The following is a 25765-nucleotide window of genomic DNA, read 5'->3' as shown; positions in this document are numbered from 1 at the left end:
GCCCAGGACGGCTGGGTTGATGCACAAATAACACGGTCCTCCCATATTTATGATAAATTTGAAGTTAGATAAATGGAGGTTAGGTCAAGGACGGTTGGGTTGTTGCACAAACAACACGTCCTTCCATATTTATGATAAGTTTAAAGTTAGATGAAGGGAGGTTAGGTCCAGGACAGTTGGGTTGATGTGTAAAAACAAAACACATACCCAACACTATATCTACAATATTGAACACAGTTCCAAGTTTTAAAGGAGAGGGGCTGTTAGGTCCATATCCAAAACATCACTTTTCTATGAATATGGTTACAATGTTCAACAAAGAATCTAGCAGGTTAGGCACAGTGCGGATAGGTTCATATCCAAAACTTCAGTTTTTGAAGAAAAATAGATAAAATATTCAACAAAGCTCCAAGACTCTTGCAGGTTAGGCACGGGCATTTAGGTTCATATCCAAAAAACATCACTTCTCTGAGTATATGTAGTATCAGAGGCTAGGTCCAGGTTTAGATGGAATGGATGAAAATGTGGGTAAAATGGGTTTTGGCTGTGCTATGATACACAACATTTAGGCGTATTTGGTGGGAATTGTCTCCAATTTGATGGCGATAGCTTAGATTTCCCCAACTTTAATCAAATCTGCTAGGTCAAGGATAGGTAAGGCTATGTAGGGTAGGTTGGAATGTGTTAAAACTCGGGTAAATGGTCTTTGGCTGAGCTATGTAACAAATCATTTTGGGTAGAAATTGTCTTAAATTATGTTGAATTTAGGTGAGTAAGCATAAATTTCACGAACTCTAATCAAATCTAGCTTGGGATATGCTAGGTCAGGTTAGGTGAGGCTGTGTGAGGTAAGATGGAATAGGTGAAAACTTGGGTGAAATGAACTTTGACCATGCTAAGATACAAAACATTTGGGTATATTCGGTGGAAATTGGCATAAATTAAGGTACAATTTAGGTGGGAAAGGCATAAATTTTGCAAACTATAATCAAATCTGACTTTGGATATGCCAGGAGAGGATGGGTAGGGTTGTCTAGGGCAGGTTGGAATAGGTGAAAACTCAGCTAAAATGAGCTTTGGCCGTGCTATGTTCCAAAACATTTTTGGGTATATTTGGTGGAAATTGTCTTAAATTAGGTCAAATTTATATGGGATAACTTAAATTTCGCCGACTTTAACCAAATCTAGGTTTGGATATGCTAGGATAGGTTAGGTAAGGTTGCGTAGGGTAGGATGGAATTGGAGAAAATGTAGGTAAAAATGGGCTTTGGCAGTGCTGTGATACAGAACATTTGGATATATTTGGTGGGAATTGCCTTAAATTAGATAGAATTTAGGTGGGATAGCTTAAATTTCGCCGACTTTAACCAAATCTAGGTTTGGATATGCTAGGATAGGTTAGGTAAGGTTGCGTAGGGTAGGATGGAATAGGAGAAAATGTAGGTAAAAATGGGCTTTGGCAGTGCTGTGATACAGAACATTTGGATATATTTGGTGGGAATTGCCTTAAATTAGATAGAATTTAGGTGGGATAGCTTAAATTTCGCCGACTTTAACCAAATCTAGGTTTGGATATACTAGGATAGGTTAGGTACGGTTGCGTAGGGTAGGATGGAATAGGAGAAAATGTAGGTAAAAATGGGCTTTGGCAGTGCTGTGATACAGAACATTTGGATATATTTGGTGGGAATTGCCTTAAATTAGATAGAATTTAGGTGGGATAGCTTAAATTTCGCAGACTTTAACCAAATCTAGGTTTGGATATGGTAGGATAGGTTAGGTAAGGTTGCATAGGGTAGGATGGAATAGGAGAAAATGTAGGTAAAAATGGGCTTTGGCAGTGCTGTGATATGAAACATTTGGGTATATTCGGTCAAATTTAGGTGGCATAGCATAAATTTCGCAGACTTTAACCAAATCCAGGTTTGGATATGCTAGGTCAGGTTAGGTGAGGTTGTGTAGGGTAGTATGGAATAGGAGAAAATGGGCTTTGGCAGTGCTATGCTACGCAACATTTGGGTATATTTGGTGGAAATTGCCTAAAATTTGGTGAAATTTAGGTGGCATAGCATAAATTTCGCAAACTTTAACAAATCCAGGGTTGGATATGCTAGGTCAGGTTATGTGAGGTCGTGTAGGGAAGGACATATATAATATCTTAGGGTAATGAACTAGTATGTTTAAGAAATAGTGTAAATTTTCCTATTTGGGGTTCGTGCTATATGGCAGACTCATATAATGTATGGACAGAGGCGACATAGGCTTGTATGTGAGGATATGGGATGCTCATATTTAGTTAGTTTAGCTAGGTTGAATTTAGTCAAATTTGCGTAGTATAAGTATATTTTTGATAGATTTAGATGAATTTAAGTTTTAACAAGATGCATTTTGATAAGATATAGCAAATTTGTCTAAAATTATCATAGAAAATACTGACTCCACCTAACCACACCTGCCCTAACATAACTAAGGCTAGAACAAATATGTCTGTTAGATGGTTTGAATAAATACTAAAATATGGTGGTCTGATTGGAGAGAATGTAACAAGGTATTAATAAGACATAAAAATAGTGGACATATGTTAGATGAATAGTTTAGCACTAATAATGTTGATATCTTAATGGAAAAAGAATGTGTTATATATTGAGCTTATCGGAAGTTATATGAACCATTTTTATATGTGAAATTCTGACTTTTGGGGAGTTGGTTAAACTCAGCATATTATAATTAATGTCCTAAATATACCCAGAAAAATATCATGCAAATTGTGTATTGTTTGACCCAGTTGGTTGTGTTTGTACATATATAGCACAATTAATATACTTGTGTATTAATTGTGCAGATTATGTATTTTGCATAAGTTGTATGATTATTGAAATTATGTATTGATTATATTTCTATAAATTGTGTATTGTTTTGTGAAAGTTGTATGTATTAATTGTATATGTTTTTGTATGTGCATTTGCGGAAATTGCATAGTTGTGTATTTAATGAATATGTGCTAGTTATGTATTGTTCATATTTTGGTAAGTTGTGTATTGATTATATTTTTGAGCAAGTTGTGTAAATGTCGCAATTGTATTTGTGTAAATCGTGTATTTATGCTAGTTGTGTATTTTCATATTTGGGGTAGTTATGTATTGTACGTATTTGTGCTAGATATGCATTTGTGCAAGTTGTGTGCAATAATTATGAAAGATGTGTAATATTGCATAAGTTGTGTATTAATTGCGCATGTTGTGTAATTGCATATGGACGAATTGTTTATTTATACCTTTGCGTATTGATTGTCATTGTGCAAGCTGAGTAATTATATAGCAAGTTTTCTTGTATTAATTGTGCAAAGATGTAAAATAATTACACAAACTGTGTAATAAATGTCCATGTTTTATAATAATTTTTGTGATAATAGTGCATTTATGCAAGTTGTGTTTTTAATTTGTTGAAGTGGAACTGGTGCAACTGTATTTGTGTGTGAAAATTGTGTATTTTGTGTAAGCTATGTAATTTGATAAAATAGATCTTCATGGTGTAAGTGTATTTTGGTTTATGAGACAATGTGTGGGTAATTTGTGAAAATTACGTTTGTGAAATTGTGTAATTTTAGTTAAAGCGCATTTTTGATTGTCTAAATGCATAAGCATTTTGATATATTTGTGCAAAATACCGTACTTTGTGTAAATGTCATACTCTGAGTGTACATGCAATATTGTGTAAATGGTATATTTTTGTTTGCAACTGACATATTTTGTATGAAAATCTCATATTTTTTTATGTGATGGTATATTTTGAGTGTAAATAATATATTTTATGCATAAATGGCATATTTGGTGTGTAAATGCTGTATTTTCTGTGTGTATGGCATAAATTACATCTGATTAATGGGGAAATGGTGGCAAAAAACTAGGCTATTCTCTATGAATGCATAGGTTTTGAAGTATGTGTAGGTATGCATGATTGTATTTGCGAGTGTTGGTTTAGAAACAAGTTAGCTGATTTGCGTAGCAAGACTAGGATTTTTTGAGGTGTAGAAATGATTAGCCTATGAATATAGTGGCTAACATCCAGCTGAGTTGCTAGATGGATGAATTGAGGTGCGACATTTGGATATCTATTTGATGGATGTGAGGACAGTTGACTAGCCTATGAACACAGCCACTAATCCGCTGTACTGCCAGATGTGTGGTAACTACTTGTGGATTATAGTAGAATATCTAGCTATAGGGTTTCATAATTGCTGTTGTGTATAAAACTAGAATAAGAGCTATTTATTAAAACTATTATTGTAAACTAATACTTTAAGTGGGATCCCTTGGTTGTTTTAAGCATAGGGTGGACATGAATGAGATTGGGTGGAAATATATAGGAGCTGCCTCGTATGGGCCAATATGACCTCTGCAGTTACCTTTATTCTTATGTTCAGCTCACCTGCTATGCTGCCAGATGTACGATTCTGCTTAAATTGCAGTACGACATTTGGGCTTCTGTTATACGTTTGAACTTATCACTGAATAATGATTACAGTTGTGGATGACTAAAATGTATATTCTCAGTCCTCTGATTAGGTTAGGTGGGGATGGTTAGTCTAGTCATTTTTGAATAATAACATTAAATACACATGCTAGTAGGACGCCAAAGGTCGCATTGGTTGTCTGGTGACGTCATACATAGTTGACAAGTCAGGTGCTGTAATACCTTCACACCTATATGCTAATGACCATCAATACCTTATCCCTATACCTGAGGTCGCTTTTCACGATAACTTACCTACTGTGCGGTAAAACATACAATTCTTCATAAATTGCAGTACAACATTTGGGTGTCTATTTGAGTTTTGAACTTATCACTGAATAATGATTGCAGTTGTGGATGACTAAAATGTATGTTCTTAAACCTCTGATTAGGTTAGGTGGGGATGGTTAGTCTAGTCATTTTTTAATAATAACATTAAATACTCATGCCAGTAGGTCGCCAAAGGTCGCATTGGTTGTCTGGTGAAGTCATACATAGTTGACCAGTAAGGTACTGTAATACCTTCACACCTATATGCTAATGGCCAGCAATACCTTATCCCTATACCTGAGTTCGCTTTTCACTAAACAATAACAATAACTGTTCTGTAGAATGTATTAGTTTGTTATATATAATATGTTAGGTTAGGTTAGGTTAGGAATGTTTGATTAGGGTTTATGAATAACAGAAAATATAAGCAACGAGCGAAAATACGAGCTATTGTAGCTGAATATCAACTTTGATGAAGCACAGAGTATAGGTGAGGTATTAAGCCAGATTAAGAGTTCACACTTATGTGTGAACCTCCTGGGATCCGCATTTAGCGCGCCTCGCACCACATTAGGGATGATGACGTCACAAAAGGTGGTAACTGCAGAAGGCCTTATTTCAAAAATATGAGAGGCTTGCTTTTACTGAATGAGTTTTTTTTTATTTGATAAATGGTGTGGGAGGTGTGTTTTAAGCGAATGTGAGACGTGCATAAGGATAGGGTCACTACCGAACTTGCATTGAAATCACCAATGCCCAGGGCTCTGTTTTTTTTATATAAACGACTGATAGCAGTTTTATTTTTTGCCCTATGTATAATAAACAATCCTTTAAGAAAGATTGTCAAAGCTCAAATTACATTCTCTAGAACGACGACGACGAAGAAGAAATAGGGGTGACATGATAGAGGTGTGACTGAATGGTCATAGTAAAGGGGAATATTATTAACCTATTATACGTATCAATGTGAAACAGAATAGGAATGAATTGGATAAGTTATATATTTAGGAAAAAGACCTGGGTAAATACAGGCAGCAGGGGACGAACTTGAAAATACACACATAACTTCTTGCAGTGCTGAAGTTATGTTCTTCCCTCACATACATGATCCCCTTTGATAAATGTAATGGGCGATGGTTGGAAGTAAATATGAAATTAAAAATAGACTAGGGATGATGGTATTTTATATTAGGTTTCAAGGTCACTGTTGTATCGCAAAACACACGACTCATAGACCGGCTTTTTAATCCCCTCGAACATGTCGGTGCAGGAACGCTGAGCGGCTAGCTGGTGACGTCATTGACCATTAGCAATGTCTGTGCAGGGTCACTGAGCCAACGAAATTTGGGGATGACTTGAGGCGGCCGTTTAATCCCCTTGAGCGAAAATGGCAGGGGCCAATGACCGGCCATGAAAATTATTTCGAGAAAACCCAGGGGCCAGAAGCCGGCATTTTAATCCCCTTGAACGTGCCTGTGCATGGGTCACTGGGGTAAAGAAAAATACACGAGCCAGAAGCTGGCATGGGAAAAAAAAGTTCGTAAAACCCAGGGGCCAAAAGCCGGCATGGGAAAAAAAAATTCGAGAAAACCCAGGGGCCAGAAGCCGGCATGGGAAAAAAAAGTTCGTAAAACCCAGGGGCCAGAAGCCGGCATGGTGAAAAAATTCGAGAAAACCCAGGGGCCAGAAGCCGGCATGGGAAAAAAAGTTCGTAAAACCCAGGGGCCAGAAGCCGGCATAGGGAAAAAAGTTCGTAAAACCCAGGGGCCAGAAGCCGGCATGGGAAAACATGAAAATTGCCGGCTTCTGGCCCGGCTAAAACCCAGGGGCCAGAAGCCGGCATGGGAAAAAATGAAAATTGCCGGCTTCTGGCCCGGTTTCCACTACTGACATGAACCCAGCGATAGGTGACTTAAATGGGGATTTCGATGAGGATTCAATATATAACTTATTTAAGAATATTCTAAACAAAGCACAGGAACGTAGTATACCATACAAATTGAATAGATCGAATACTAACACTTTCGCGCTCCGTGGAAACTCGCGGTTGACAGGGGGATCGTGGCCCCTCCGTGCGGGTAAGCGCGCGGTGACACTCAAATGTGTATACTCGTTCCAGTTTTCTCACCTTAATTCTCGCGCTACGTCGCTCGTTCTGGTATCATTGTGTTCGCAATTAAATTCTCTACAGGTGTGTATAAATATAATGTCCAAAAGCCTAGCGTGACTCCCAACAGCAAAGCGTAAAGTCGGCAAAAACGCACAAAATCAGTAACATGTGCATTCTCGTTCCATTTTTTTACCTTAATTCTCGTGCTACGTCGCTCATTTTGGTATCATTGTGTTCGCAATTAAATTACCTACAGATGTGTATGAATAAAATGTACAAAAGGCTGGAGTGCCTCCCCGCAGAAAAGCCTAAAGTTACCCATGAACGAGCACCATTTTGTACATTGCAACCTAATGTTCAACTCGTTCAATTTGATAACATCAAATTTCATGCTACGTCGCTCGTTTTGGTATCAAATTGTTCGCAATAAAAAGGCGAGTATTTTAAAACTAGTCCCAGAATAATAGAGCAATAACTGGATTTTTAACAAATATTTTAATTCTGGATGCTCATCATCACAAATTTATTTATATCTTTCCAGTGTTCTGACATAAATATTTGTGTTACATCTTTCATTTTGGTATCAAAGTGTTCGCAATAAAACGGCGCGCATTTTAAAACTAGTCCCAAGATAATAGGACAATAAATAGAATTTTAACAATTATTTTAATATTCGGACTATAGGCCTATTTATAATATTTCAAGTGTTTGGACATCAAGTTTCATGTTATATCTTTGATTTTGGTATCAAATTGTGTGCAATCTAAAGGCGCTTATTTTAAAACCACTACCAGATTGATCTGATAAAATTTAAATTTTTAAAAAATATTTTAATGAGTGACTCAGTATTGCGTCGTTGGAACACATTCAGTAGAAAAATGAGTGACCAGATAATCAGTCTGTGGAACCTCAAAGTGTGTAATGACTCAAAGTGGATAACAAAGAATTTGAAGAACCTTATAGGTAAAAAGAGAGCTTGGTACAAAAGGATTAAAAATGGGGAGGTCACTTTAGAACAGGAATTCGTACAACTGGTTAGAAATGTTAAAAAAGTGATAAGGAAAGCAAAAAGAAACTATGAAGTTCGCATAGCAGGGCAAGCAAAGACAAATCCTAAAGGGTTTTTTCAGTTATATCGTACTAAGACTAGGGAAAGGATAGATCCATTAAAAACTGAGACAGGTCAAATAACAGATAGTGATGAAGAGATGAGTAGTATTTTTAATAAATATTTTGTATCTGTATTTACTAAAGAGGAACTTAACAATATGCCTTCAGCCGAACAAGTCTATGTGGGTGGGGACGAGGACAGGTTGACGAGTTTAGCAGTTACCAGGGAGGATGTTCTTCAACAAATAGTAAAACTCAAACCAAACAAATCCCCAGGGCCGGATGAAGTGTTTGCCAGGGTGCTTAAAGAATGCAAAAAGGAGCTTTGTGACCTTGTGTCACAAAGCGACCAGTGACAATTCCAGTGACCTTTGTTGACTTTGTGTCAACCATATTTAATAAATCAATAAAGTCAGGCAGAGTGCCAGAGTTTTGGAAAGTTGCTAATGTGATACCAGTTTTTAAGAAAGGAGATAGATCACTTGCGTCTAACTATTGACCAATTAGCCTTACGTCTATTGTGGGAAAGTTACTCGAATCTATAATAGCAAATAAAATTCGTCTTCATCTTGAAAAACATAAATTAATAATTGAGTCGCAACATGGTTTTATAAATGGCCGTTCATGTTTAACAAATTTGTTATCTTTTTATTCTAGCATAGTTGAGGCAGTTGATAGTGGTAAGGAATGTGATGTTGTGTACCTTGACTTTAGCAAAGCTTTTGATACAGTGCCACATGAAAGACTGATTAAAAAGATAGAGTCTCATGGTATTGGGGGTGCTATATTAAGCTGGATTAGGGCATGGCTATACCAAAGGAAACAGAGAGTTAGTATAAATGGAATCAAGTCAGAGTGGGAAAGTGTTGTAAGTGGAGTGCCTCAAGGCTCTGTCCTGGGACCTCTGTTGTTTATAATATATATAAATGATTTAGATTCAGGTTTGAGTAGCAACATTTGCAAATTTGCCGATGATACGAAAATCGGTAGGGAAATTAATTCGGAGGAGGACTCACTATCACTTCAAGTTGATCTAGATAGGGTTTTGAAATGGTCAAAGGATTGGCAGATGCAGTTTAATGCTGATAAATGTAGAGTTCTGAGGTTAGGTAATGATGATAGAGTTACAAGATACGAGCTAGATGGTGTTGAGATTGCGAAGTCGGATTGCGAAAGGGATCTGGGAGTTATGATTAGTAAGAATTTAAAACAAAAGGATCAATGCATAAATGTTCGTAATAAGGCAAATCGGACACTTGGATTAATTAATCGCAGCGTTAGTAACAAGACACCTGGTGTGGTTCTCAAGCTATATCTTGCTCTAGTTAGGCCCCATTTAGATTATACAGTTCAGTTTTGGTCGCCATATTATAGAATGGATATAATTCACTTGAACGTGTCCAGCGTAGGATGACTAAGTTAATTCCCCAAATTATAAATCGTTAATTTTATTTCTTAGACTTCTACTGTTAGTGTAATATATCCTAAGTGAATTGTTATTTTGAGGCCCTTCTCTTTCCTTGATCATTTTGCCAATTCCTTTCTCCCACAAACACATACTTTTATTATCTCCTTCCTCCAAATCAATTCCCATACCTCTATCTACTAACAGTTTAAACCCAAACAAACACCTCTAACCACTTCTTCCAACGAGTTCGCAACAGCAACAACCCCAGCCCTCGATAGATGCACCCCATCACGAGCATACATTTCATTTCTTCCATAGAAGTGTTCCCAGTTGTCTATGAAAGATATTGCATTTGATTTGCAATATCTTTCCAGCCGGCAATTGACACCAATTGCCCTCGACAACCATTCATTTCCCACTCCCTTTCTTGGAAGAATGCCACATATGATCGGGATTCCTCCCTTGCTCCTAACTAATTCAATGGCTGTCCTAAATCTCTGTATTACTTCCTCACTCCTAACTCGCCCAACATCATTACCCCCTGCACTAACACAAATAATGGGTTTGTTCCCATTTCCTGTCATAATATCATTCATGTTTCCAACAATATTACCAATTCTAGCTCCCGGATAGCAAACTCTTAATCTGTTTCCCCTATCTCTGGCACAAACGTTCTGTCTAAATACCTCACCTAGGAATCTCCCACAACCAAAATTCGCTTCGATTCTCCCTTTTCCTTTCGAGCAGTTTGAGGGACCTGCGCTTCAATGCTCCTTGTTGCTTTGTCTTTGCCACCTCGTTGAACAACAGGTTCAACACAGCACTCGTCCTCTAATACGTCAAATGCATTAAAAGTCCAATATCAGCTGCCTTGTGTGGACCAATAGCAGCTGGCTCGTATGGACCAATTGCAGCTGCCTCGTATGGACCAATAGCAGCTGCCTCATATTGACCAATAGCAGCTGCCTCGTGTGGACCAATAGCAGCTGCCTCGTATGGACCAATAGCAGCTGCCTCATATGGACCAATAGCAGCTGCCTCGTATGGGCCAATAGCAGCTGCCTCGTATGGGCCACGAAACCATCTGCAGTTTCCTTTATTAAAACTAAAATTGAAATTTATTGAAATTTATTCAAAACTTTATGATATGCTTTGAATTAGATTTAGAGACAATTTAATAAGTTTCTGGCAAAGTTACGTCTGAAACTAAAGTAACAACGATTCTTTGTTCATAGTTTCCGTCTCAATCGTTTGAGCGGCTTTTAAGAAATGTTAATATCTTTACGCTTCTTAAGTTTGTCCTTCGATTATGGCGGGAAGGGTCCTGAAGGCTAAGTGGACAACGCTCGGGATTCGTAGTCGCGAGGTTCCGAGTTCGATTCCTGGCGGAAGCGAATAGACATAGTTTATTTCCGCCTGAAGCTTCTGTTCACCTAATTGTAAGTAGGTATACCTGGGAGTTAGACAGCTGCTACGGGCTGCTTGCTTGCTGGGGATGTGTAACAAAAAGGAGGCCTGGTCGAGGACCGGTCCGGGGGGACGTTGAGCATCGAAATCATCTCAAGATATCTCAAGATGACCTCAGGATAACCTGAAGATAACCTATGGACCTCAAGATAACCTCAAGATAACAACAAGATGACATCAAGATATTTCGAGATAACCTCAATATAACCTCAAGATAACCTCAAGATAACCACAAGAAAACCTCAAGATAACCTTACGATAACCTCAAGATATCCCAAGATAATCTCAAGATAACCACAAGATAACCTCAAGATAACCACATGATAACATCACGATACCCCTCAAGATATCTCAAGATAACTATCAGGAGGAAGGGAAAGGAATGTTGCCCAACCACCTTGACGATTATTTGGGGTAATATTAGTATTTTAAGTGCACATTTTACCTTTATTCTGGCTGTGGAAGGTTTCCAGAACTCCAGTGTTCTTTTTGCCCCCTTGTGCGTCTCTTTCCTCTAATTCGTCTCTTCTTTGCTTCTATCTTCCTTTATTAATTCTATCTTGTTTAACATGCTTTCTTATGTGTTCTGACATGTTTCTCTTCTGCAATCGTCTCCTTTTATCTTCTATCTTCTTCTATCTTCTATCTTCTCCTTCTATCCTCTATCTTCTATGCTTCCACACTCTTATTCCAGTCAATACTTCCAGCCCTCGAGACTGTGGAGTATCTACTTCCAGTATCTTCCAGCCCTCGAGACTGTGGAGTATCTACTTCCAGTATCTTCCAGCCCTCGAGACTATGGAGTATCTACTTCCAGTATCTTCCAGCCCTCGAGACTGTGGAGTATCTACTTCCAGTATCTTCCAGCCCTCGAGACTGTGGAGTATCTACTTGCAGTATCTTCCAGCCCTCGAGACTGTGGAGTATCTACTTCCAGTATTTTCCAGCCCTCGAGACTATGGAGTATCTACTTCCAGTATCTTCCAGCCTTCGAGACTATGGAGTATCTACTTCCAGAATCTTCCAGCTCTCGAGACTATGGAGTATCTACTTCCAGTATCTTCCAGTCCTCGAGACTATGGAGTATCTACTTCCAGAATCTTCCAGCCTTCGAGACTATGGAGTATCTACTTCCAGAATCTTCCAGCTCTCGAGACTGTGGAGTATCTACTTCCAGTATCTTCCAGCCCTCGAGACTATGGAGTATCTACTTCCAGTATCTTCCAGCCTTCGAGACTATGGAGTATCTACTTCCAGAATCTTCCAGCTCTCGAGACTATGGAGTATCTACTTCCAGAATCTTCCAGTCCTCGAGACTGCTCGTACCCCTCCAGTTCCTCACTCTGTTTTAGAGCCTCATCCGCCCAGCAAACAATTTTAAGTTGCCATAACGTCTCTGGAAAGTTTTTGAAAGTTGTGACAAGGTTTGACCTGAGGTTGCAGCAACATTGTGTACAGCAGTATAGAGGTTCACCCCAAACTACAACGTTGCTACAACATTCAAACAAGGGTTGAACGCTTCCTAACAAGTTGTAACAGCGCTCTAGTTCATCATAAAAGCGTTGTACCAAGATGTACCAACTTTTTTGTTGCGGTTGGTAATAGTAGTGGTTGTGGTTCTGGTTGGTGGTAGTGGTGGTTGTGGTTCTGGTTGGTGGTAGTAGTGGTTGTGGTTGCTTGTTGTTGTGGTTCTGGTTGGTGGTAGTAGTGGTTGTGGTTGCTTGTTGTTGTGGTTCTGGTTGGTGGTAGTAGTGGTTGTGGTTGCTTGTTGTTGTGGTTGCTGGTTGGTGGTAGTGGTGGTTGTGGTTGCTGGTTGGTGGTAGTGGTGCTTGTGGTTGCTGGTTGTTGTGGTTCTGGTTGGTGGTAGTAGTGGTTGTGGTTGCTTGTTGTTGTGGTGGTTGTGGTTGCTGGTTGTTGTGGTTCTGGTTGGTGGTAGTAGTGGTTGTGGTTCTGGTTGGTGGTAGTAGTGGTTGTGGTTGCTGGTTGTTGTGGTTCTGGTTGGTGGTAGTAGTGGTTGTGGTTCTGGTTGGTGGTAGTGGTGGTTGTGGTTGCTGGTTGTTATGGTTCTGGTTGGTGGTAGTGGTGGTTGTGGTTGCTGGTTGTTGTGGTTCTGGTTGGTGGTTGTGTATGGTGGAAGTGGTGGTTGTGGTTCTTCACAGAGCCCCATCTATCCAGAGTCTTATCTACACAGCATACCATCTATCCGGAGTCTTATCTACACAGCATACCATCTATCCGGAGTCTTATCTACACAGCATACCATCTATCCGGAGTCTTATATACACAGCATACCATCTATCCGGAGTCTTATCTACACAGCATACCATCTATCCGGAGTCTTATCTACACAGCATACCATCTATCCGGAGTCTTATCTACACAGCATACCATCTATCCGGAGTCTTATATACACAGCATACCATCTATCCGGAGTCTTATCTACACAGCATACCATCTATCCAGAGTCTTATCTACACAGCATACCATCTATCCAGAGTCTTATATACACAGCATACCATCTATCCGGAGTCTTATCTACACAGCATACCATCTATCCGGAGTCTTATATACACAGCATACCATCTATCCAGAGTCTTATCTACACAGCATACCATCTATCCGGAGTCTTATCTACACAGCATACCATCTATCCGGAGTCTTATCTACACAGCATACCATCTATCCGGAGTCTTATATACACAGCATACCATCTATCCGGAGTCTTATCTACACAGCATACCATCTATCCAGAGTCTTATCTACACAGCATACCATCTATCCAGAGTCTTATATACACAGCATACCATCTATCCGGAGTCTTATCTACACAGCATACCATCTATCCGGAGTCTTATATACACAGCATACCATCTATCCAGAGTCTTATCTACACAGCATACCATCTATCCGGAGTCTTATCTACACAGCATACCATCTATCCGGAGTCTTATCTACACAGCATACCATCTATCCGGAGTCTTATATACACAGCATACCATCTATCCGGAGTCTTATCTACACAGCATACCATCTATCCAGAGTCTTATCTACACAGCATACCATCTATCCAGAGTCTTATATACACAGCATACCATCTATCCGGAGTCTTATCTACACAGCATACCATCTATCCGGAGTCTTATATACACAGCATACCATCTATCCAGAGTCTTATCTACACAGCATACCATCTATCCGGAGTCTTATCTACACAGCATACCATCTATCCGGAGTCTTATCTACACAGCATACCATCTATCCAGAGTCTTATATACACAGCATACCATCTATCCGGAGTCTTATCTACACAGCATACCATCTATCCAGAGTCTTATCTACACAGCATACCATCTATCCAGAGTCTTATATACACAGCATACCATCTATCCGGAGTCTTATCTACACAGCATACCATCTATCCGGAGTCTTATCTACACAGCATACCATCAATCCAGAGTCTTATATACACAGCATATCATCTATCCAGAGTCTTATATACACAGCATACCATCTATCCAGAGTCTTATATACACAGCATACTATCTATCCGGAGTCTTATCTACACAGCATACCATCTATCCAGAGTCTTATCTACACAGCATACCATCTATCCGGAGTCTTATCTACACAGCATACCATCTATCCAGAGTCTTATATACACAGCATACCATCTATCCGGAGTCTTATCTACACAGCATACCATCTATCCGGAGTCTTATCTACACAGCATACCATCTATCCAGAGTCTTATATACACAGCATACCATCTATCCAGAGTCTTATATACACAGCATACCATCTATCCAGAGTCTTATATACACAGCATACCATCCATCCAGAGTCTTATATACACAGCATACCATCTATCCAGAGTCTTATATACACAGCATACCATCCATCCAGAGTCTTATATACACAGCATACCATCTATCCAGAGTCTTATCTACACGGGCCTTCACTCTCTCTCCTCATAGCCCAGTGGTCTACGTTCATCTTCCACACTCACAACCACGGCTGTTACCATGAACCAGCATTTGTCATCATGATGACGTCATATGTTGTCAGGTTGCCATGGTAACGATGCTCTCAAACGCTGTGATGCTGCATCAGCTGTGTGTTGGAGGAGAGAGAGAGAGAGAGAGAGAGAGAGAGAGAGAGGGAGAGAGAGAGAGAGAGTGAGAGCTGTGTACGGGAGGTAGTGTGAGAGAGGACTGTCCATGTAAGCCATGAGTCAACACCTAAGGTGTCAACACCTAAGGTGTCAACACCTAAGGTGTCAACACCTAAGCTGTCAACACCTAAGCTGTCAACACCAAAGGTGTCAACACCTAAGGTGTCAACACCTAAGGTGCCAACACCTAAGGTGTCAACACCTAAGGTGTCAACACCTAAAGTGTCAACACCTAAGCTGTCAACACCTAAGCTGTCAACACCAAAGGTGTCAACACCTAAGGTGTCAACACCTAAGGTGCCAACACCTAAGGTGTCAACACCTAAGGTGTCAACACCTAAGGTGCCAACACTTAAGGTGCCAACACCTAAGGTGTCAACACCTAAAGTGTCAACACCTAAGCTGTCAACACCTAAGCTGTCAACACCAAAGGTGTCAACACCTAAGGTGCCAACACCTAAGGTGTCAACACCTAAGGTGCCAACACCTAAGGTGTCAACACCTAAGGTGTCAACACCTAAGGTGCCAACACTTAAGGTGCCAACACCTAAGGTGTCAACACCTAAAGTGTCAACACCTAAGCTGTCAACACCTAAGCTGTCAACACCAAAGGTGTCAACACCTAAGGTGCCAACACCTAAGGTGTCAACACCTAAGGTGCCAACACGTAAGGTGTCAACACTTAAGGGGTCAATACCTAAGGTGCCAACACCTAAGGTGTCAACACCTAAGGTGCCAACACCTAAGGTGGCAACACCTAAGGTGCCAACACGTAAGGTGTCAACACCTAAGGGGCCAACACTTAAGGTGCCAACACCTAAGGTGTCAACACCTAAGCTGTTAACACCTAAGGTGTCAACACCTAAGGTGCCAACATGTAAGGTGTCAACACTTAAGGGGTCAATACCTAAGGTGCCAACACCTAAGGTGTCAACACCTAAGGTGCCAACACCTAAGGTGGCAACACCTAAGGTGCCAACACCTAAGGTGTCAACACCTAAGGTGCCAACACTTAAGGTGCCAACACCTAAAGTGTCAACACCTAAGCTGTTTACACCTAAGGTGACAACACCTAAGATGTCAACACCTAAGGTGCCAACACCTAAGGTGCCAACACCTAAGGTGTCAACACCTAAGGTACCAACACCTAAGGTGTCAACGCCTAAGGTGCCAACACCAAAGGTGTCAACACCTAAGGTGCCAACACTTAAGGGGTCAACACCTAAGGTGCCAACACCTAAGGTGCCAACACCTAAGGTGCCAACACCTAAGGTGTCAACACTTAAGGTGCCAACACCTAAGGTGCCAACACGTAAGGTGTCAACACCTAAGGGGTCAACACCTAAGGTGCCAACACCTAAGGTGCCTACACCTAAGGTGCCAACACCTAAGGTGCCTACACCTAAGGTGCCAACGCCTACGGTACCAGCACCTAAGGTACCAACACCTAAGGTGTCAACACCTAAGGTGTCAACACCTAAGGTACTAACCCCTAAGGTACTAACACCTAAGGTACCAACACCTAATGTAGCAATACCTAAGGTGTCAACACCTAAGGTGTCAACACCTAAGGTGTCAACACCTAAGGTGTCAACACCTAAGGTGTCAACACCTAAGGGACCAACACCTTAGATGCCAACACCTAAGGTACCAACACCTAATGTAGCAATACCTAAGGTACCAACACCTTAGGTGTCAACACTTAAGGTGCCAACACCTAAGGTACCAACACCTAAGGAGTAAACACCTAAGGAGCCAATACCTAACGTACTAACACCTAAGGTGCCAACACCTAAGGGGTCAACACCTAAGGTACCAGCACCTAAGGTCTCAACACCTAAGATACCAACACCTAAGGTGTCAACACCTAAGGTGTCAACACCTAAGGTGTCAACACCTAAGGTACCAGCACCTAAGGTTTCAACACCTAAGGTACCAACACCTAAGGTACCAACACCTAAGGTGCCAATACCTAAGTTTCGAACACCTAAGATGCCAATACCTAAGTTGCGAACACCTAAGGTGCCAACACCTATGGTTACCTTACCTTGAGGTGCTTCCGGGGCTTAGCGTCCCCGCGGCCTTGTCGTCGACCAGGCTTCCTGGTTGCTGGACTGATCAACCAGGCTGTTGGACGCGGCTGTTCGCAGCCTGACGTATTAGTCACAGCCTGGTTGATCAGGTATCCTTTGGAGGTGCTTATCCAGTTCTCTCTTGAACACTGTGAGGGGTCGGCCAGTTATGTCCCTTATGTGTAGTGCAACACCTAAGGTGCCAACACCTAAGATGCCAATACCTAAGTTGCGAACACCTAAGGTGTCAACACCTATGGTAGCAACACTTAAGGTGTCAACACCTTAGGTGTCAACACCTAAGGTGTCAACACCTAAGGTGCCAACACCTAAGATGCTAATACCTAATTTGCGAACACCTAAGGTGCCAACACCTATGGTAGCAACACTTAAGGTGTCAACACCTTAAGTGTCAACACCTAAGGTGCCAACACCTAAGGTGCCAACATCTAAGGCACCAACACCTAAGGCACCAACACCTAACAACCTCTGACCTGGTTATTAAGGCCCTCAGACCCTAACAACCTCCACCAAAGTCGATCACCAACGAGATCAAGTTCCCTGAGCTTGTGACCACAGATCACCGGTTCCCGCCGTGGTGAGTATTGACCCTTGGCACTCGAATCCCCCCTCCCTACCCCCCCCCCTAGCTCTCTCTCTCTCTCTCTCTCTCTATCTCTCTCTCTCTCTCTCTCTCTCTCTCTCTCTCTCTCTCTCTCTCTCTCTCTCTCTCTCTCTCTCTCTCTCTCTCTCTCTCTCTCTCTCTCTCTCTCTCTCTCTCTCTCTCTCTCTCTCTCTCTCTCTCTCTCTCTCTCTCTCTAGGTTTTAACCCCCCATCCTTTACTGAACCATTTCAACTACTAACTAGTCGGCACAGAAGCTACATCGCTTATTACAGGCCGTCGTTCGATCCCCGCTGGTGCAAGCAGTTTGGCACTGTTCCATAAATCTGTCCCCATAACCAAGTTCCTCTCCTAATATCCCATTATGTAATCCCCATCACCTTTCATTAAGGACAGTCGTGAAGCAGGGAGCTCCTACTATGGCTAGAGGTGCATCTTCCGGGATAGGACACGGAGAGGATATTTGTTTCAAGGATGCGCAGGTTGTTATGTTGTCTTATCCAGGGGGCTGTGATGGTGTTATCTTACCCCAGGGGCTGTGATAGTGTTATCTTACCTCAGGGGCTGTGACGGTGTTATCTTACCCCAGGGGCTGTGATAGGTGTTATCTTACCCCAGGGGCTGTGATAGTGTTATCTTACCCCAGGGGCTGTGATGGTGTTATCTTACCCCAGGGGCTGTGACGGTGTTATCTTACCTCAGGGGCTGTGACGGTGTTATCTTACCCCAGTGGCTGTGACGGTGTTATCTTATCCAGGGGCTGTAATGGTGTGATCTTACCCCAGGGGCTGTCTCGGTGTTATCTTACCACAGGGGTTGTGATGGTGTAATCTTACCCCAGGGGCTGTAATAGTGTTATCTTACCTCAGGGGCTGTGACGGTGTTATCTTATCCCAGTGGCTGTGACGGTGTTATCTTATCCAGGGGCTATGATGGTGTGATCTTACCACAGGGGCTGTGATAGTGTTATCTTACCTCAGGGGCTGTGACGGTGTTATCTTACCCCAGGGGCTGTGACGGTGTTATCTTACCCCAGAGGATGTGACGGTGTTATCTTACTCCAGGGACTGTGACGGTGTTATCTTACCCCAGGGGCTGTGACGATGTTATCTTATCCGGGGGCTGTGACGGTGTTATCTTACCCCAGGGGCTGTGACGGTGTTATCTTACCCCAGGGGATGTGACGGTGTTATCTCACCCCAGGGGCTGTGACGGTGTTATTTTACCCCAGGAGCTGTGACGGTATTATCTTACCCCAGGGGCTGTGACGGTGTTATCTTACCCCAGGGGCTGTGACGGTGTTATCTTACCCCAGGGGATGTGACGGTGTTATCTCACCCCAGGAGCTGTGACGGTGTTATCTTACCCCAGGGGCTGTGACGGTGTTATCTCACCCCAGGGGCTGTGACGGTGTTATCTCACCCCAGGGGCTGTGACGGTGTTATTTTACCCCAGGAGCTGTGACGGTATTATCTTACCCCAGGGGCTGTGACGGTGTTATCTCAACCCCAGGGGCTGTGACGGTGTTATCTTACCCCAGGGGCTGTGACAGTGTTATCTTACCCCAGGGGATGTGACGGTGTTATCTCACCCCAGGAGCTGTGACGGTGTTATCTTACCCCAGGGGCTGTGACGGTGTTATCTCACCCCCAGGGGCTGTGATGGTGTTATCTTACCCCAGGGGATGTGACGGTGTTATCTCACCCCCAGGGGCTGTGATGGTGTTATCTTACCCCAGGGGCTGTGACGGTGTGATCTTACCCCAATGGATGTGACAGTGTTATCTTACCCCAGGGGCTGTGACGGTGTTATCTTACCCCAGGGGCTGTGACGGTGTTATCGTACCCCAGGGGATGTGACGGTGTTATCTCACCCCAGGGGCTGTGACGGTGTTATTTTACCCAAGGAGCTGTGACGGTATTATCTTACCCCAGGGGCTGTGACGGTGTTATCTCAACCCCAGGGACTGTGATGGTGTTATCTTACCCCAGGGGCTGTGACGGTGTTATCTCACCCCCAGGGGCTGTGATGGTGTTATCTTACCCCAGGGGCTGTGACGGTGTTATCTCACCCCAGGGGCTGTGACGGTGTTATCTTACCCCAGGGGCTGTGACGGTGTTATCTTACCCCAGGTGATGTGATGGTGTTATCTTACCCCAGGGCAGTGACGGTGTTATCTTACACCAGGGGCTGTGACAGTGTTATCTTTTCCCAGGGGCTGTGATGGAGTTATCTTACCCCAGGGGCCGTGACGGTGTTATCTTACAGGAAAAAAACGTCATTAACGGTTTACCAGACGTCGTTCAGCATTATATAATGAGCCTATATGGGCGTATATGGTATTATTTATGTGTATTATATGTGTGTATTATACATGTACCAATATAAGTATTATATATGTGGTTCAGGTCAGGCCGTTGGCGCAGGAGTGGATAGCTGTGACGGATGTTGTAACGAAATTCAATTATATATATTTTATATTCATTTATATAGTTTATACATTCATTTATACATATTTCTCTAGTCAGTGAATGTTTAATTTGAAACTAGGCAGTTTATCGTAATTTATGTGATGTTGATGACATATTATATATTACGATTTATATATTATATATATTACGATTTATATATTATATATATTACGATTTATATATTATAAATTATGCGTTATATATAGCAGTGGAGGTGGAACACTGTGGTATAGCGATAAGGAGCAGCAAATAACAGGTGACTCAACACTCACTTTTGTGGGGTAGGTCTTTGAGTTTCCCACATATATATATATATATATATATATATATATATATATATATATATATATATATATATATATATATATATATATATATATATATATATAAATATATATATATATATATATATATATATACATATATATATATATATATATATATATATATATATATATATATATATATATATATATATATATATATATGTTATTAAATATGACCGAAAAAGTAAGATTAATAATTCTAACACGAATTTTCTCAATCTTTCGTACATTACGCTTCACTGTTGGAGGTAAATCAAAAATCACTTCTCCAAAATTCATTTTTATTTCTAGTCTGACGCGAAACGGGCGCGTTTCGTAAAACTTATTACATTTTCAAAGACTTCACAAATACTTTCTACAAACACTTCTATTCAATACCCATTGTTTCTGTTCTGTCTTGTGTTGATACTTTTAATACCCTATTAATATCCCCTCATGTTCTGTCTTGTGTTAATGCCACATCACTATATGCCACATCATCCCTCCCACCTCACTCAAATGTAGATATAATAGCAGAGATACGTAAGTTCTAATCAGTTGTGTATTTGTGAAGTCTTTGAAAATGTAATAAGTTTTACGAAACGCGCCCGTGTCGCGTCAGACTAGAAATAAAAATGAATTTTGGAGAAGTGTTTTTGATTTACCTCCAACAGTGAAGCGTAATGTACGAAAGATTGAGAAAATTCGTGTTAGAATTATTAATCTTACTTTTTCGGTCATATTTAATAATATATGTCTACAGGAAAGACTGCTACCAAAATATACTAATATATATATGTGTATATATATAATCCCTGTGTGTACAGGGATTAGACCCGTCCACTCACGCTAGAGTTGTTCCAATAACATACAGTAATTTCTCAAAGAGCAGATGTCTATCATGTTACAGCATATTTTCGGTTTTATTTAGTTTAGTTTAATTAGGATAATAAAAAGCTATTAAAACACTGGATTTAGAAATTATTTATTAATATGAAATTTTCAAAAGTCATGGGTCACTGAACTATGACGACACACAGACGAAAGTGAGTAAAACCTCACTGTAAAGTGAGGTTTACAGTATAGTATTCTCTTATCTGTCCACCCTCACTCATCTTGTTTCATCACAGAAATTGTCTATAAGGAGATTTTACCACATGTAGCTAGGTAATCACGCTTCATCCTTTAAATTAATGTACAAAGATACGTGTGCCCAAAATCAGTGAACGAAAATCATGGAAACTCAGTTGTTCACTTGTGTGGATCACTGGCTGGTGTTTGTGTGGACCATTTTGGCTGGTGTTTGGTTCATATGGTTCACTTGTGTGATCCAACTTCTTATGAAGGAATTATTAATTGTAATCTGTGATAGAATGAGAAAGTTTTCCACCAGTCTGTGAACTCTGTCTGGACATCGTAAGCAAATCCGAACATCCCTCGCTTCGGCGAACCATTGTTCGTCGAACCGGGTGAGTAAATTCGGCCTGAAAAGTGTGCGAACTAACCGGAGATTCGTTGAATCGGGGTACGTTTAATCGAGGTTGTACTGTATATATATATATATATATATATATATATATATATATATATATATATATATATATATATATACATATATATATATATATATATATATATATATATATATATATATATATATATATATATATATATATATATATATATATATTATTAAATATGACCGAAAAAGTAAGATTAATAATTCTAACACGAATTTTCTCAATCTTTCGTACATTTCTTTTCACTGTTGGAGGTAATTCAAAAATCAATTCTCCAAAATTCATTTTTATTTCTAGTCTGACGTGACACTTGAGCGCGTTTCGTAAAACTTATTACATTTTCAAAGACTTTAGTTAACACATACACAACTGAATAGAACTTACACATCTCCGATTTTGTTTATATCTACATTTAAGTGAGGTGGATGGGGTGAGGTGGTATTTAATAAGGTATTAATTTCATCAACACAAGCTAGAACATGAAACAATGGGTATTGAATAGAAGTGATTGTAGAAAGCCTATTGGTCCATATTTCTTGATGCTTCTATATTGGAGTGGAGTCTTGAGGTGGGTAGAATATAGTTGTGCATTAATTGGCTGTTGATTGCTGGTGTTGACTTCTTGATGTGTAATGCCTCGCAAACGTCAAGCCGCCTGCTATCGCTGTATCTATCAATGATTTCTGTGTTGTTTACTAGGATTTCTCTGGCGATGGTTTGGTTGTGGGAAGAGATTATATGTTCCTTAATGGAGCCCTGTTGCTTATGCATCGTTAAACGCCTAGAAAGAGATGTTGTTGTCTTGCCTATATACTGGGTTTTTTTGAGAAATAGCAACATCGACGAAAGTATCCGTACCCGCATTGAACAACACCTCGACATCCTCACAGACCGACATCACCTTAGCACTGAAACAAGGATTATCAAGAAACTAACAACATTATATGGAGGACCTATGGCAATTCCACGACCAAGAGATGGCTTCCTGAACCTTGCAGGAATTAACCTCACTGAGGACCAAGTCACTCTCCTAAATCTGGGCATAAACTGTCACGTTATGTCCAGACCGAGTGAGATGGCCCGGAAAGTAGAGTTGGAAATTCTGTTGGACGACATATTCGACCTCGAGACACAAAAGAAGGTCACTACCAAAGATACCTTACAAGCAGAACTTATTGCAGAAGGAGGAAAGAATCGAGGCAATTACAGAAGCACCCTACTGTCCCCCGAGCTCAAAGCGGCAGCTAAAAGCCTTCGTGAGAACAAGGAGATAGTTGTCAGGAGAGGTGACAAGTCGCCAATATATGTCATTCTTAAAAAAGACGAATATCTGGCGAAAATGAACCTCATACTCTCTGACCAAACTAAGTTCCAAAGGGTAACGAAGGACACTACAGCCGAATTGAAAGCAAAGGTCAACAAACTGATCGAAACTTGTGAACGCCAAGAAATCCGGACTCCACCTGCCAAAGATCATTGGGGAATATAAACCTGGATATGCGTATGGAAATGTCAAGACACACAAGCCTGGAAACCCACTTCGGCCAATCATTAGCCAGATACCCACACCCACGTACAGACTGGCGAAGCGACTCAACGGCCTGCTGACTCCTTATGTTCCTTGCGCCTTCAGCCTGAAGTCTCCAAAGGAATTTGTTGACTTACTGTGGGGCACACGGGCCACAGGGATAAGAGCCTCGTTGGACGTAGAATCGCTGTTCACTAACGTACCAGTGGACGAGACAATCGGGATGATAGCCGACAGAGTGTATCGTGATCCAGCCTGTACTCCTCTTGACATACCAGAAAATATCGTAAGGAAACTACTCCAAGCTTGTACTAAAGAGGCACCCTTCTTGAGCCCGGATGGGCACATGTATAAGCAAGTAGGTGGGGTCGCCATGGGTTCTCCCCTAGGTGTCCTGTTTGCAAACTTCTACATGGGTACCATCGAGCAAAAAGTCTTAGTCGACATGAACATGAAACCGGCCATTTACTGCAGGTATGTTGACGACATTTTTACACAGGTACCTGATGTCAGACATCTGCAGGAGTTGATGGAGGCATTTGAGCGGAGTTCCGTGCTGCGTTTCACTTATGAGATGGAAAAGAGTCATGGAAAAGAGAGGAGGTTTCCACACTGCAGTCTACACTAAGGAAACGAACATAGGAATGTGCCTAAATGCCAAAAGCGACTGCCCAGATAGGTACAAGAGGAGTGTTGTTAACGCATATGTCGACCGTGCTCTCAGCCACAGCTCAGAATGGAAGCAAGTCGACGAAGAACTCTGTAGGGTAAGGCAGGTCCTAGTCAACAACGGCTTCTCCAATGGTTTCGTCGAAGACATCATAAGAAGGAAAGTGAAACGCCATGCAACCTCTGAAGAGACAACCAACACAACACCTATACCCCCTATTAGACTATTTTACAGGAACTTTTTTTCCACAGCTCATAAAACGGAGGAAAGGGTCCTGAAAGATATTGTTAATAGAAACGTTATCCCTACAGACAAAAATCAGAGGATACAACTGACGATTTACTATAAAACCAGAAAAACGGCCAGCCTACTCATGAGAAACTCTCCAGACACAAAACAGAACGCTTTAAAAGAGACTAACGTCGTCTATGCCTTCAAATGCTCTCTTGGGGACTGTAAGCTCCAAAAAACCCAGTATATAGGCAAGACAACAACATCTCTTTCCAGGCGTTTAACGATGCATAAGCAACAGGGCTCCATTAAGGAACATATAATCTCTTCCCACAACCAAACCATCGCCAGAGAAATCCTAGTAAACAACACAGAAATCATTGATAGATACAGCGATAGCAGGCGGCTTGACGTTTGCGAGGCATTACACATCAAGAAGTCAACACCAGCAATCAACAGCCAATTAATGCACAACTATATTCTACCCACCTCAAGACTCCGCTCCAATATAGAAGCATCAAGAAATATGGACCAATAGGCTTTCTACAATCACTTCTATTCAATACCCATTGTTTCATGTTCTGGCTGGTGTTGATGAAATTAATACCTTATTAAATACCACCTCACCCCATCCACCTCACTCAAATGTAGATATAAACAAAATCGGAGATGTGTAAGTTCTATTCAGTTGTGTATGTGTTAACTAAAGTCTTTGAAAATGTAATAAGTTTTACGAAACGCGCTCAAGTGTCACGTCAGACTAGAAATAAAAATGAATTTTGGAGAATTGATTTTTGAATTACCTCTAACAGTGAAAAGAAATGTACGAAAGATTGAGAAAATTCGTGTTAGAATTATTAATCTTACTTTTTCGGTCATATTTAATAATATATGTCTACAGGAAAGACTGCTACCAATATATATATATATATATATATATATATATATATATATATATATATATATATATATATATAATTAGAATTACTGTTTGTCCATTCCATGGTTCGAGATCAGATACCCAACATTGTAGGGGCAATGGTATGGGGTATGGGAAGAACACAGACAGGTCAGGGTTGCCAGACTTAATGAGAGAGAGAGAGAGAGAGAGAGAGAGAGAGAGAGAGAGAGAGAGAGAGAGAGAGAGAGAGAGAGAGAGAGAGAGAGAGAGAGAGAGAGAGAGAGAGAGAGAGACGATAGAGAGATGTGAAGAAGAGAGCAAAGGCGAAATGTGAAGAGAATAGGAACAGAAGAATTGTGAGAAAAGGGGACAAATATATATATATAGAGAGAGAGG

The 25765-nt window shown here is 40.9% G+C and overlaps 1 protein-coding gene across 1 annotated transcript; it reads left to right on the top strand.

The window, feature by feature from the left end:
• Positions 1-7770: 7770 nt before the first annotated feature.
• LOC123756323 (periaxin-like) lies at positions 7771-16680 on the top strand. The gene is made up of 3 exons (XM_045739388.2): positions 7771-7871; positions 11572-12199; positions 15136-16680. Exons 1-3 carry the CDS (start codon positions 7771-7773, stop codon positions 16678-16680), a joined length of 2274 nt encoding a protein of 757 aa, XP_045595344.2.
• Positions 16681-25765: the final 9085 nt, after the last annotated feature.

This window comes from Procambarus clarkii, chromosome 25 (assembly GCF_040958095.1).
Source record: "Procambarus clarkii isolate CNS0578487 chromosome 25, FALCON_Pclarkii_2.0, whole genome shotgun sequence".
NCBI classification, from domain to species: domain Eukaryota; kingdom Metazoa; phylum Arthropoda; class Malacostraca; order Decapoda; family Cambaridae; genus Procambarus; species Procambarus clarkii.
The sequence above is the reverse complement of the archived record's forward strand: the minus strand, read 5'-3'. Positions and strand labels throughout refer to the sequence as shown.

Excerpts from the sequence above, each read along its gene's own strand:
- LOC123756323 (XM_045739388.2), top strand. The coding sequence starts at position 7,771 with ATGAGTGACCAGATAATCAGTCTGTGGAACCTCAAAGTGTGTAATGAC. Across the intron at positions 7,872-11,571 it reads ATAGGTAAAAAGAGAGCTTG|TCAATACTTCCAGCCCTCGA; the intron begins GTACAAAAGGAT and ends CTCTTATTCCAG. Across the intron at positions 12,200-15,135 it reads TCCAGTCCTCGAGACTGCTC|GTGTCAACACCTAAGGTGTC; the intron begins GTACCCCTCCAG and ends TCAACACCTAAG.